Source organism: Oculina patagonica, chromosome 11, assembly GCF_052425735.1.
Source record: "Oculina patagonica isolate OP01 chromosome 11, crgOcupat, whole genome shotgun sequence".
Taxonomy (NCBI): Eukaryota; Metazoa; Cnidaria; class Anthozoa; order Scleractinia; family Oculinidae; genus Oculina; species Oculina patagonica.
Genome location: NC_135768.1, coordinates 1,389,655 through 1,404,833, shown reverse-complemented (window position 1 = coordinate 1,404,833; position 15,179 = coordinate 1,389,655). Strand labels below are relative to the sequence as shown.

The window sequence follows — 15,179 nt, the reverse complement described above, 5'->3', positions numbered from 1 at the left end:
ATCAGAATCCGTTTACTTTATATATTTGGACAGATAATCGCACTGATAAATCAAAGTCTCTTCGAGATATCGACGTTTTTGCATGAAGTATGAGTCGAAGGTTTATCCTGTGCATTGTTCTTCGAACTTATCATTACAGTTTCTTTGTAGTTTAATTTAACAATTTTACTATCTTCGCGGAGGAAATGCAGCCATATAATTTTGTCAAAAATGGCTCGTTCGCGCCGAGTATTTATACACATATTCCTTAACATTACACAAATAAACAGTGCAAATTTCAGCGAGATCTGACAATTCTATACTTTAAAACTGACTGCAAGGACCTTTCGAGGCAGTCGATTACGGCAGCGAAATTAGCAAATGAAACAGCAAAATATGCGTTCGACGCGTTGTTTTTGCGACGCCATATTTGAATTGTTATAGGTAGACCGCCGTTCAATGTGTTCAAGGCCGTATCGTTACGATTGCTCCATGAAAAGGCACGAAAAAAATACGGATATTTCCGACTACTGTCGGAGAAAACATTGCGCATATAATTGCGGCGTAAACAAATCGTTACACTCAAGCTGCGTTTTGTCTAGGCTCTGCGATATCAAGGGTCGGATATCAAGACCCAGGATAAAACAAAAGCCACATATACAGTGAATGCTTTCGAATTATATTTGAAGATGAAATACGAAAGAATTTTGCTGTCTTTGACGGAAATTCCACTCGAACTGCATGTTGTAAAGCCGATTCATGCAACATTGCTCTCAACGCGATGTAAGTGCTAGTGATTATTTATTCGTGTTTTAGTTACGCAATCCATTGTTTGTGCGACGCTTTTTATAGATCGCCTTTCAGACACACGTGCGTTGAGATAAGAAAGCTGACATGTCACTTTTAAAATTGTTATATAACGTTTGTAAATGTGACAAGTCACGTTTTTTCCACGAAATTGCAAGTGATCACCCACAGCGGAAAGTAATCCCTTGAGAAATTAAAACAGTCCCTTGAGAAATTAAAAAAGTCCCTTGAGAGTTTACAAATATGTGGTTCCAAATTTTGTCCACTAACCCCTATTCTACCATTTTAGCTTGTAAACAAGCGAAAAAGTCGAAAAAATGACTTTCCCAGCCAAGAGAGCTCTCTTCAGTGACGTCATTGTTCCTGATAAGGGCCAAGCTCCCTTGAGCCGAGCATGCAAAGGGACTTGGCTGAGTAACGTGGCTTTCTAAGGGCACAGAACGAGGGCGGGTTTGCTTTCCAAAATGGCAGCTAGTTGAGCCACCATTTTGATAGACATGTGTTCTGCAAGGAGTTGATAAAATCAAAAGCTGTAACGACAGTTTCCTTTCTATTTGTTTATTTTTCATAGTTACAGAGTTGTCGACTGCTTACAAATTTTTTGTCATTTACCAAGGAAACAAACAGATAGAATTTTGGCAAAGTGTCGTTTCCTTGCTCGCATTTATTTACAAAATGTACACACAATACACGGCCTAACCTTAAGACTGAGCACTGTTAAGACTACCGTAAAGTCCCGGCCCGAAAATCCTGCTGCTCCATTCTTACATCGAGCCTTCATTCCCCTTGACTAGCGGTCTAGAGCGGTTGGGTGGACACTTCATATGGCAAGTATCAACCTCCAGTTATACTACATGGAAAATTATATAAACTCGATCGCTAATGCAGCAGAATGAGGGCTATGAGCACTCTCTCTTCCGTAGAGGCTCCAAAGCGAAATTATTATAAAGGGGCCTATTTTCTTCTCTCTTTCAGTCATAAAATAAAAAAAATTAATAAATATCTTAATTGACCACTCCCCGAATGGGGCTTTTCAGGGCCAATGTTAGTTAACTCTGAAACAAATATTGTAAATGAACATAACATGATTAAGAATCCCAACTGGCAGGAAGCAGACCACGCGCTTCAAATTTCTTTGTCCTCAATCTTCCCACGCTTTTTCGAAAGAGCGAAGAAGCCTCTGCGGAGGAGCCTGGAGAGAGCTGTGAGCACAAGACTGACAGGTCAAGTTGGTTTTGCTTTCATCTCTACTCTGGACAACGAATAATTAGCGCCTTTCCACGAAAACCATTGAATACCCACAATGCCCGCTTGGCTGTGTGTGCCATTCTCGTAGGAACCGGTCAAACAGGCTTTTTGACAGTCGTTGAACCACCAGCCACCATCCGCCAGCTGGGCGCAGTTGTCAACGCTATTCTTGTCGTTATCTTTGTCACTGGTCGTAAACTTCATGTTGTTGTGATACGAAAAAGAATCACCTGCTGCCCCTCCTGGAAATGGTAAAAAGTCGATTATTTCAAACCAGTGACGCCGTTCACAGCCTCTCTATTTTTCAACGCAAAAGAAAGCGAGACTGGGCAACAGCGAACGAAGCGAGCGCGAGTGCAAAGCACAAGGGGGGTAGACAGGAGCACCCAACGAGAAAATTCAGCCAAAAGACTTGGAATGTTCAACAACAACAACGTTTATTTAAACTGCAAATTACTAAATTACTTAAAAAGACAATTATTACAAACTGTCCTTGTACTGTCGTTGTACTGTTTCCCGTATCGTTCGTTGCCTTTTTAAGGGATATTTGTGTAAACTAACATAGTTAAATCTTTTCGGATTTTTTTAAAAACCTTTAGGCAGAACACTATCTCATCACCCGAATTTGCGGGCTGTTTTTTACCTTTCCAAAAATCGTAGATTGCGTTTTTCCGTGCCCAAAACCAACATTTTTACCCCTCTGAAAACAACAGATGTTGCATTTTCCGTATTACGAAGGTTCAAAGCGACATTTTACAAAATAAATTTTGAGAGGATAACAGGCTTCCCGAACAGATATTGACCGTTGGGTACCCCTGGGTGGAGGCGTGGGTCGAGAGAAGCGAGCAAAAGAAAAATAGAAAATATAGACGGCAAACTGATCCTGACGGCTAAAGCGGTCAAAATTAAACAAAGTGGATAAAAAAACTAAAATATATTGAAAAAACGTTGCCCTATATTTTAGTTTGCAATACAAACCTCCCTCAGAGGCTGGGAGGAAAAAAAATATGTGAGAAAAGTAAAAGGATCAGTTTGCCGTCTATATTTCCCGTTTCTACTAGGTTACTGATTCAGGTCTTCAAGAGTTCCGGCACCACTCATCGGCTTCTCGCTGTGATACTGCAGACTTTTTATTATAAAAGAAAAATAGTTTTTTTCCTTCTCGCTCCCAATTTCCTGACATAGTACGCTTGGGCTGCCTGTGGTAAAGCCACCGTTGTGGTGACATGTTATAAATGAATGAACTCTTCAAATTTAGGCTTACCCACAAATGGTCCCACTGTCAGCTTGAACTTTTTAGACCAATCTTCCATTGAACAGTTGGTGTACTCTGCATAAGCTGTGCTACCATCCGGTGCTTCCAGATCAAACCTTATGCGAAATGTCTGGTCCGCCTGTGCCTGCCTCATCTTCCTTAAACCCAACCAAAACTCCCCAGAAAGATCACCAAATCCATTGAAATATGCTTCCCAGTCTCGATCGAAACTCAAGAAACCATCAAATCGGCGCATCCAAACTGTCCAGCCCCCGCCAGCGGTGTCTTGGTCACAGTATGCGCGAAAACGGCTCAGTGCATTTCCTTCACTGGGATCAAGGCGATAGCTACCGCTGACCGTGTACCCGGCGTCATGCAACTCTTTGCAGTTTTTCAAAACTGGAAAAAAAAAAACAACATGACAGAAGTTATACTTCACCTCTTTGGACAGATATGAGTTTCAATTGGCTAGCCCAGTGCTGGGCTGTTATTCGTAAAACATGTTCGGTGTCAAATCTCCAATCCAAATCTACCTTTTCCTTGATATCTTAATACGGGGCCTCGCAGATAGTTGGAAAAGTAAAGAGCTTTTTTTAGGCAAATTAAAGTTTGCATTTTAACTCATTCTCCACAAGTCACTAGTATCAGAAAAACAAAGCTCATTCTTGCTTTCATGACGAAAATAGCAGTCTCCTTAAAGCCCCGTCTTTCCGTTACTTCTTACACGAAGTCGCTAGTGACACTTACGTATGGACGGTTAAACGACTCAACATACCTGGGGTATCTTTCATAACTACTAATGCATCCTGATTGGCTTGTTGTTTTGACTGCTGCTCGGTACAGTTTTGTGTTGTATTGGTTTCTTGTTCAGTTTTTCCTTGCTGATTTACACCTGTGGATTGGTTCCGTATTTGTTCAAGCAAGAGCCTCAGGTCGGGGATCATACGGGTATAGTTGTAGATGGCGCTCAACTGATTTGTATGGTTCGCGAATATTGAGATGAGTTCTTCAGGAATAGATGCTGCAGAACGAAAAAGAAAGTCATTGAAAAATTAATTTACAGGGAAATTTACGGGGAAGCCACACCTACACATTGCATGGGATCCCTGCGAAAAATGAATCGTTCAAGCAATGTTTAATATTATTTTACATTTTTCTATTTTAAAGTCATGTGCAAAGCTTGAAAAGTGTATCCTTACTTAAATCCATAAGCAAGAATCATTTTATTTTATTTTTTTATTATTTTTTTTTAAAAATAATTTTTATTTGCATAATCATTTTAGCTCTCATCACAAATGTAAATAAAGTGAAAGGTGTAACCGGTCATTAACAACAAACGTTAAAGCTGATTTCCAGTCCGTACTGCGCAGACTCAGGATTTGTTTACGTTTTTGTTTTGAATTCGTTGAAACGTTACACTTCGGTGACAGCATACATGACGGTTTTTTAGTCCGCCATTACAGTTCGTTTCGTTCAAGATTTCCGATGAGCTGAAACGTCGGTTTGAAATAGCGTCAAGGTTCTTCTACTCGTTATTATTTGTTCTGCAAGGATATCTGGCGTTAATAATGAAGAACAAGGTAAGTTTGTCGCGGAATTTTTTAGTTATGCTTGTAAACATTTCTTCGTGGTGGGCTCACATAAACATTGCAGCCGAGATTGCGCAGTACGGACTGGAATTCATCTTTAAGCTTTACATAAACTTGCATGCATGTTTGTATTGCAAGGTAGCAAATACCGCCGCTTGATACTATCCTTAGGGCGAAAAAAAAAACATACTGAGAATGATTTGCTGTGACCAAATAACACAACTTGGAGATGGCAGACATTGTTATCGGGCTTCTCCTCAACTTGGAGGTGTCAGATGTAGTAACCATAATGGGCTTCTCTGTAACTTCTGGTGCTGTTGCTTAAAAGAACTAACTGAACATTTTATTAACTTGGAGTTGTCAGTTACGGATACGTTATGGGCTTCCTTGAAGCTTCTAGTGGTGTTATCATGGTATTGCAAAGATTACCTAAGCAGTTGACAGCGGTCGATGTCTTTAGAGCAAGCGCAGTGCTCGTTGGACTAGCAGAAATTATCGGAGTTATGGAACTTTGAAAATTGGAAGCTGGATTGGACTGGATACCAGTACTGCTGGGCGTTGGACATTGACACGAACTGACTGTCGAGATAGGAGCTGAACAAAACACCGAGGATGGAACCAAAGTATTCTGATCACCATCGCACTGTGGATCTGAAAAATAAAATGAGAAGAAATGCACCATTAAGTTTATCAAACTGATAAGATACCCGTGAATAAACATCGCGCTTTGAATCGCTCTGGCACAGATTGTTTTGACATTTTAAGGATAAATTAAGAAGAACGCGTTAAGTGTGTGTGTTACTATGTTTTTTCGGGTGACAATGAAAAGCTATAAAATTGCACAGATATTGTTTTTTACGGGACAGGTTATTTTCGATTATTTTCCATGTAAAAGTTGAATTGGAAATGGCTTTTTCTTTGTGAGTCAGGAAAGCCTTTGTCGTTTTCCATCTGGAAGGCCTACCTACTGGTACGCAAAGACTTAAAAAAGAAAAGAGTCTTAGGATACGTAAGCTTTGTCTGAATTGTATATGTCTTCTTTTGTGGAGTGACAAAAACATCGACATAGTAGATATTAAATCGGAAGGTTTTGCCAATCATAATCAAAGGAGAATCTATAACTCTACCAGATACCTGAACTCCCATTGCACACATAAATTATCATCTTCATGTTAGATGACAGGCAGTGTCCTCCTTCGTGATTGGACAGTGATTCACTGGTACCATCCGAGGTAGCTAAGGAATAATTATTATAACGTATGATAGTTATGATAATGTATGTGTACGATGTATATCACTAAGATCATGTAGGAGGTAAATGCGCTTGCTGTGAGCAATTTGATTCCTTTTAGCGTGCTCTTTCACCGAAGCTGTCCCCATTTTTCAGTTTCTTCATTAAATTCAACCCGCTACAATTACCGTCAAACATCTTTGGTCAATTGTTGACGTGCAAGGGGGAGGGTCCTTTTTTGTTAATGCCTCATATAGCCCTTGTAAAAGATAACTGTCTTTTAATAATTTTGTTTTTAATTTCTGTCCAAAGAACTTTTATATCACAATACAAATTTAATGACCTTGGTTATTAAATTTTATTAGCTCGTTTCATTTCCGACCGCCACGAAGAAACAGCAACTTCTGCTTGATCGAAAGGTCACGTGATTACTAGCTCCAAAGATTGGTGCAATTACATAAAGCGATGCTCTTTGCATTTTTTATAGTCGTAGTTTTACCTATAAAGTAATATTTCTTTCCTGGCTCGTATGCAAAGCTCCCCGGTGCAATGTAGGACCTAATTGCCATCTCGTAATACTTCAACTGCAAGGGAGTATTACAACTCAGTAGCTTCTCATTGGTCGAGAAGCCCTGGACACTGGTATTGACTGTGCACGTGTCATACTCGTGTTTGTCCACAATCCACATGTTCTCATACATTTGTTCCTGGGGTATGCTTGAGTCTTGTTCGTCCAACACGTTTGCTGGGTTTGGACATACGATGTTCAGTTTGGAATGAAGCGGAATTTTCATCTCCACATTTTGCTGAAAGCTTAAAAAGACAAAACCGTTTATAGCTATGTTTTTTTTTTCGGGGGAGGGGAACCTTCGTATACCTTCGATATTTTCCCTGTCCTTTTGTATACTCTATCTCGTGAAATCCCTACCTTTTTATAGCGTTCCCTATATAGAGAGTACTCGACCTCCCTACCCTCCCCGGAAGGGAATAGATACAGCCGAATTAGATAAGACCCACGAATTGCAAATGTCAACAAAGGTACAGTCAACTCTTTCTTAACGGACACTTCTATAAGACGGACACCTCCATAAGACGGACACCTAGTTATGGTCCCTGCCGTTTTTCAGTCATTTTACTGTAAGAAAACTCTCTGTAAGACGGACACCTCTCTAAGACGGACAACGGACACTTTGAAACCGCCAACGGACAGGCACTAAAAGTTATTTTTTCGTGAATAATACTTCAAAACTTGTTATCGACATATAGCATAGCAGGTCAGCGCCTTTAGAATACCAAATTTACCAAAAACAATCTGCTAAAACGCATTACTTCTCTGCTTAAACTTGTAGATTTAGTTTTCTACTTACAGTATCACCGTTTATTATTAGCAAACAAGTCGAATCTCTGATATTATTTTTGTTCCACTTTATAGGTTTTGCTAACGTAAGCGACTAAAACAGACGTGTATTCGTTGTGCATAGCCGTTTAACTTTATCGTCTCAAAATTTCTGGTGTCACGTTACCTCGACTCTCTATAAGGCGGACACCTCTATAAGACGGACAGTTGGGGCCGGTCCCGACGGTGTCCGTCTTAGAGAGAGTTGACTGTATACGTAAGGTTCCATTTTTCCTTACGATCATAACAAAAAATGCCTAGTCATAGCTATTATAGTCTAATGAATTAATTGAAACGTGTTCTTAGTGGGGGTCAAACAAGCTAGAGTGAAATAAGAATAGTGTTTACGCCCCCTATTGTATCTCCTTGCTTCACGCTTTTTCAAACAGTTGACTTCGCAATGCACGAAGTGCCCTGCTTTGTTAGGATTTGTATTTTCTAGTGAAAGTGCGCTATCGTTCTCTAAAGTATAAACAAGCCTGATTTAAGAATCGTAGGACGTTTTCATTCCAGCATAAGATGGTTAAAAACATTGCTCAAATAGCCGTTTCAGGTTAACTCGAAATTCGTTCGTTTTCAAGGCGGGCTGCAAATTCTATAGGCCCTTGCGAACACAGATCTTTTAACCGCGCGCTTTTGATAGGCTGAGAAGGTTCAAGGAAACCGACTCTCGCCCAATTCAACCATGCTTGCCATTACTCTTTTACTTGTTTGATTAAATATAATAATTAACTTGTTTGCCAAGTAAGTGTGTAATTTTCTCTGTTGGTATTTGTCATTTGTTAGAGCCAGAACAATTGTAAAGTAAAGCCTGGGTTGAACCAATGCCAAATAATAACAGTTATTCTATACGAACCTAAAAATTAAAATCTTGTGCAATCGATGAAGTTTTCAAAAGAAGTATTGTGTGATTGGTCACCGTTCAAGCCTCCAGGCGAGTTTTACAGACCAACTCGATGTTTTTCTTAGTTCGTTTTCTTTCTTTCTTTTTAAAAACCTCCCTCGAGTGAACCGCAAAGCTTTTGTACTTCTTTTGCTAGGAATTTTAAATTATCCGAGATCCTTTTTTTTTTTTCCAAAAGATAAAAGGTATTTTCAGAGGTGTTTACTGCCGTTTAGGCCGAGGCTACAGAGCCGGTTAAATAAGGGATTTGTGGCTAGTATTTTATTTTCCAGGATGAATGATTTACATTCGGCTTTTAATGGTAGTTTTGAAATTTGGTGTCACATAAACATAACTTCGGTAGTTGAAAAAATCCTCGCGGTAGCCTACTGTCAGTTGTGATCATGAAAGCTCAGTGTTTTTAATAACTAAGATTCAAAGTTGACGAATTGAAAAAAAAAATGCAATGTGGCAAATGCCTGATGCCTGATGGTATAAATGATGTTACACAATTAAGTACAAACCACACATTACATGTAAAGTGCACATCGTTGTAATACAAAATTGATCACTACAATCATTAAGCTTTAAAGTTACAAGAATAAAAAAACTAACCGAATTTCAAAAGTGGAAGTTTTCGCAATATATTCTTAGATTGATTATTGTGAACTTTGTCAAGTGTGCTTCGTCCGCATTATTGTGTAAAACGGAATAATTTTGTAATGTCAGTTTATTGTCCAGCCACCTAACTACCAAAGTTCAACTTTGATATATTTTTGAAATTTCTACTTGAAAAAATTAACAACCAACTGCGATACATAAAAACATGGCACAGACTGAGCTTTCGTTAAGTAAAGCTGGGTCGCATTTTAGTAGTTCATTTACTAAATCAGAAGGTGGAACCACATTGCATGACAAGAGCTCTTGTAGAGAAAGAGTTAACAAACGAAATAGAGAATCTCAGCTTTCTTGTTCAGTGTGTTCTTTTCAATCTAAGTTAGATGAAGTTGAAGCATTTTTATGATGTAAGTGGCTGATGAATATGTTGCTCATTGTTATATCAAAAATATTGGTTATCCGTGTTCTAACTCATTACCAATTGTTAAAGACAAACACGATTTCAAAAACTTTTAACTATTGAAGAACTTAACTTAATAAATAAAACAAATAAATTCATTTTCTTATTACGAAAGGTTGCAAGATATTTGCCCTTCCACACTTTTAGAGAGCAACATCTTTGAATCAAAATGTTTTATCTTACTTTCTACACATGTGTCCGATTCTGCAAAAGTGCATGCGCTTGTTTTCTTTTTAATTTGAATTTCTAAAAATGAAATATCTTTTTAAACACATAGTCCTATAACTTTTGAAAAAGATCAAAACTCAAAAATCGAAGACAAATTTGTAGAGAACATCATTCTCCTTTCAGAGTTATTCCAATTCGGTGGAAACTAGGCAGTTTGTTCGGCTGCAGTTACAAATCTACACACACTTACATTGGATTGCGAGGGTCCCAGTGGAGTGAGGGCTGGAAACCAGCATCGGCTAAACCAACAGCCAAAACTAACCAAACTTGCAATACAAGTTGGTGTCCGTTCAACGCAAACATTTTTTTTCCGCGAAGAACCTTTGTATTATCGAGTTACGAAACGCATCAAGTTCATTAGTACAGAAGTACAGTAGCACAATAACCTTTTAATTAAATTTCAAACAATGGTCTCTATAATTCGCTACCTTTTGTGATCGCTATTACCGGCAGCCAATTTTGTGCGACTCGTTAGTCTCAAGGGAAATAACCACAACTTCATTTGCCGAAAAGTAACTCGGTTTACTAATTGTCAGCGCTTAAAACTTCCTATCAAGTTAATTTTCAATCCAAACCAAATTTGGAATAAGCTGAGGTCAGAAACGCTGTAAGACCGAAGATGTTTTTTCGTAAACTTAGCAAAAACATGTGCAAAAATTATCTCGCGTCTGATAGAAAGAGAGTGCTAATTAGCTAATGCCTTTCCATGGTTTGTCCATTTGAGGCTATTGAAGAACTCAATGGAGTGAAAATACTCGAATTTTTCACTTCAGTATTGTTTTAAAAAGTCAGCGAAATGTTATAATCCATCTCGGCGCCTGTTTGCCTACTAGCGGTTTAGTTCGTCTTAATTGCCCATTTGCGGCCATTAAAGAACTCACTAATTATATAAATTAAGAAAAAATCGAATCTTTCTCTTCATTATTTTATAAAATGCACGAAAATTTTAGTCCACCTCCTTGCCTATTTGCCTGCTGGTTTATTTACGGCAGTTTACGATGTGTTTGTCCCATTCCGGTTGACGAGATTCACATGTTTTTCACTTCTTTCATCATTGTCCTGTACTCACAGTTTTCGCAAAACAAAGAACATATTTGATAAGAAATCAGTTACCAGCTTGTTGTTCGGAAATTGAACTTTTATAAGTATAATGTAAGAAAACAGACTTTATAAAGTCGGAAAATGTATCGAAGGTTGTTTTGAGGTAAAAATATAATTATAAATGCAAAACAATTACTGTAATTGGACTATAAGTTTTTATTCTAAAACAAATTTAGCTAGGGTAAATTAATGACAGAACTGACCCATCTTGGCGCCTGTTTGCCTGCTTGTTTAGTTGACCATGTCTTTGTCCATTTCTATGCCGAGATTCAAACGCATTCATCAATACCGTAACCCCATTAAGCTAATAAAACACTTACAGTTTTAGCAAAGCAAAGAAAAAATATTTGATGCACTGTGTAAAATGAGTTACCCGATCCTTAATCTTTGTCGTTCATTAATTGAACGTTTATTAAGTGATATTTCGAGAGTTGCTTGACAAAAACATTTTGACGCAAAACAGTTGAGAATGTAATCGTTTACTTGTGTTTTCTACGGACCGTGAACAAAATTGACAACTTGAAGGGTCGGAGGACTGGGAACAAGTTCATTCAGTGTCAAAAAATAAATTAAACACAACCTCCCACACCACCTTCGGTCCCCCTCCCTCCCCCCCCCCCCCCCCCTCAGTTTTTTCAGTAGATTTTGAGCAGTTTGACCTCTATAATGAACAGCTCTCTTTTGGGAGTGAAAAAAATCCTTTATTAATCGTTTAAAGTTTGCATTCGGAATATTTACAAATTGTATGTGAGCTTGACTTAATCATTCTATGTGCTTCTTCTTTGTGGTTAATTAACGGAGCTATGAAACCACCTACTAGGAGCAGGTAGGCCTTTCTCGATTATGCTAACATTTTTTTCGGCATTTTTTGAGAAAACGAGGAATTTTTTTCGTTTTTTTTTCTTGAAAAAGAATTGCTAGCATTTTCTGTCATTTTTCATGACTGTGATCCAGAACTCAGAAGGATAACTCAGAACTCAGAAGGATAAATAATCCTACAGTTTCATAGTTTTGATTACTTAATTTGATTGTTTCCTGTCTGTTTCGACTGTTTGTGCGTTGTGTTATTTGTGTAGTTGTGTTGTGTTACTTACGTGTGTGTTTTTTTAAATTTAAAAAAAAAAATAAAAATATTTTTTTTATATTTCTTATTTTTATAAACAAACAATTATTAAGTATCACCTGTTGTTGATTTGAGCATATAATGTAAGAGTTCGTACGTTTTGTTTTGAAATAAAACAAAGCATTCTTTGGAATTCAAGTGACATTTTTTAAAGAAATCAGGCATTATTTTAGCATTTTTTTTGGCTTCATGCGAGAATTTCTAGTAGCATTAAATGCCAGTTTTACTAGCATAATCGAGAAAGGCCTAGGAGCAGGCCATATGTTCGTATGTTCCTGTAAAAGAAATACTTATAAAGTCTCAAGGCGCAAATCATAATCGAATTCATTTATATACACCACTACTTCTAGTCCTTAGTGTCAAGGCACTATGGTAAGAAATCCTCAAGCTGGTTTAAACTTCATTTCGACTCTGGATAGAGAGTAACTGTCTCCTTTCCACGCAAACCATTGGATTCCCACAATTCCTGAAGCGCTGTGCGTGCCGTTCTCGTATTGACCGGTCAGGCAGACTTCTTGACAGTTATTGTACCACCAGCCGCCCAATGCCAACTTGGCACACGCTTGCGAGGAATTGTCATTGTCGTTATTCTTTGTCGAGAATTTCATGCCATTGTGGTATGAAAAAGAGTCCCCAGCGTCACCTGCAACAAAACAAGTAATTTAACTCTGGTCACAACAGAGGAATTCCTAACTTGGGGAGAAGGGATGGCACAGTGGAGAGAGCACTTGCCTCCCACCAATGTGGCCCGGGTTCAATTCCCGGACCCGGCGTCATATGTGGGTTGAGTTTGTTGTTGGTTCTCACCCTTGCTCCGAGGGTTTTTCTCCGGGTTCTCCGGTTTTCCTCCTTCCACAAAAAATTAAAAATCATTTCTAAATTCCAATTCGAGCGGGAATCCTAGGGTCGCAGGTTTGTTAAATGCAAGACTATTACGTGCTACCCTCGTAAAATAAAGACGATTTATTTATTTTTAACTTGTTTTCAGGCCTTCTATACGTTCAATCAAAGATGACAATTAGGTTTTAGGGCTTACGGCTCATTAGAAAACCATTCCGTGATTTGATAAATAAAGTTGTGTTGATGATGATGATGTCACATGACTGTTCCACCCCTCTCCCCCTAGTGCCATCTCTTACCTGAATAAGTTCCAACCGTTATCGTGAATTTTGTATTCAGTTTTCCCAACTGACACCCAGCATACTCCGCGTACCGCTTCTCACCGTCCGGGGACTCAAGATCAAATCTGATAGTGAACTGTGAAGCACCGGTCAGCCTTCGCATCTTGTCCAGCGGCATCCAAAATTCTCCTGTTATATCTCCCACTCCGTCCTCTGAATAAGCCGCCCAGCCGCGATCAAAATCCACGGAGCCATCATATCGACGAAGAACGATCGTCCAACCTCCTCCGCTGATGTCTTGGTCGCAATAGACTCCAAATCCATTCTCTCCGTCCCCCGGATCGACTCGGTAAATTCCACTGCGTGTGTATCCAGCTTTTAAGAGCGCGTCACAATCGCGAAGAACTTGTAATTGAGAAAGAACGCATGAACTTAGATCATGCAAGAATGCTACAATATAGTTTGAGCGGTTTTCAGTTGAGTTTGGTAAAACCAAAGTAATCGCTCTGGCAGATCACAAAAGACACTTACATTTCAAAACCAATTAAAACTCAAAGCAAATACATGTAGCCGACAGGAAGCGCGGGAAAATGTGTGTTAGCGCGTCATTGTTGGTTTGTTTTGCTTCTGATTGGTTGAGAAAGTTTGGTTGTGGGAGTTTTTTTTACCAATTACAAGGTGTAGTAATGCAAAACAAAAGCAAATGTGAATACTTTCGATACTCAAGCAAAAACCGCTCTTAATGCAGATAATTGTATTTTTTTATTGAAAAACAAGGGGATCTGAAGTTCCCACTTCCAGTACCTCTTACCTCTGGTTCTTACCCCTTTCTAAGTAGTTCCCCCTACCGGTGTTTGTTTTCTATATCTAACTGAAAAACATTCGAAATGTTGCAAAAAATTTCCGGGTTCCCGACACCTTGGAAATCCCACTTCTTGATCTCTCTTCTCCTGCCTCATGTAGAGTTACCTCCCACCCCAACCTCCACCAAAACTCTCGGATTTTCACCCGCCTGTCCCCTCCCCACAGTTGAATAGAGCCTGGTGTCTTGCAATTGTCACAAATCTTGCACTTTGTCAGTTTTTAGTAAATAAAAGACGTCGACTCTGGAGTAGAAAGTTAGGTTAACCCGACCCTGGCTAAGCGGCAGTCCCTATTTTACCATTTCGGTTTTGTGGGTGGAACGTGGCGTCCGAAAAGGGTCTGAAACGAGCGAGAAAACATCGAGTGGGATTGGGAAAAGGCTCGCGCGTGAGCTTTGCTCGCGTTTCGAATCTTTCAAAATGTTTTTTTAAAATGAGCAGCTTACCAGGAGCTTCAGTTCCAATGGGACATGCAGGTACCTCAGGCACTGCACTGGCGTTTTGTGTATTTGTACAGTTCTGTGTTGCGTTTGTGCTTGTTTGTATCTGGCTTGGTGGCAGTGATGGATTCGTCTCCCGCACAAGTAGTTCCAGGTGGGGTATCATGGCAGTATAGTTGTAGATCGCGGATAACAGATGTGTCTGGTTGGCGAATAATGAGAAGAACTCTTCGGGAATGGAGGCCTCTGATAAAAAAACAATATGAATAGGAATATAATAGACATAATAATAAATTGATTAATTCCTTCCATCCATCCATTCATCGGTCAGTCCGTCTGTCCGTCTGTCTGTCTTTCTGTCTGTCTGTCTGACTGTCTGTCTGTCTGTCTGTCTGTCCGTCCGTCCGTCTGTCCGTCCGTCCGTCCGTCCATCAGTCAGCCAGTCATTCAGTCAGTCAGTAAGACAGACAGACAGACAGACAGTCCGTCAGTCAGTCAGTCAGTCAGTCAGTCAGTCGGTCGGTCGGTCAGTCAGATAGTCAAATAGACAGTCAGACAGACAGAGAGACAGATGGTCAATCAGTCTGTCCGTCAGCCAGTCAGTCACTCAGACCACAGGCGGCCCAAGCTCACAATTAGAGGAGTTAAAATATTTAACATAATTCTCTTTTGTAACCGTATGCGAAACGTGACTCTCGACCGGCAGCATATGGAGGTGTTGTGTTACAACGGTTCTCATTTATAAAGGTTTGTATGGGAGAATACGCTTTCGAATTTATAGCTAAATATAATGAGATTTTGACAATAAAATCAACTTACCTCAATGTCCTGTCGTTA

At 39.3% G+C, this 15,179-nt stretch overlaps 1 protein-coding gene and 1 long non-coding RNA gene across 2 annotated transcripts; one reads left to right on the top strand and one right to left on the bottom strand.

Moving 5' to 3' along the window:
- Nucleotides 1-1,506: 1,506 nt before the first annotated feature.
- Nucleotides 1,507-5,002, bottom strand: LOC144630750 (microfibril-associated glycoprotein 4-like). Its single transcript, XM_078489119.1, has 4 exons — nt 4,987-5,002; nt 4,065-4,310; nt 3,299-3,688; nt 1,507-2,276 (listed from the first exon to the last, which is right to left on the bottom strand). The coding sequence occupies exons 1-4, from the start codon at nt 5,000-5,002 to the stop codon at nt 2,011-2,013; spliced, it is 918 nt and encodes a 305-aa protein (XP_078345245.1). The 3' UTR covers nt 1,507-2,010.
- A 6,482-nt stretch (nt 5,003-11,484) lies between these two features.
- On the top strand, nt 11,485-14,603 carry LOC144630090 (uncharacterized). The gene is made up of 2 exons (XR_013566455.1): nt 11,485-11,621; nt 12,175-14,603. It is a non-coding gene; the product is annotated as an uncharacterized LOC144630090 (long non-coding RNA).
- Nucleotides 14,604-15,179: the final 576 nt, after the last annotated feature.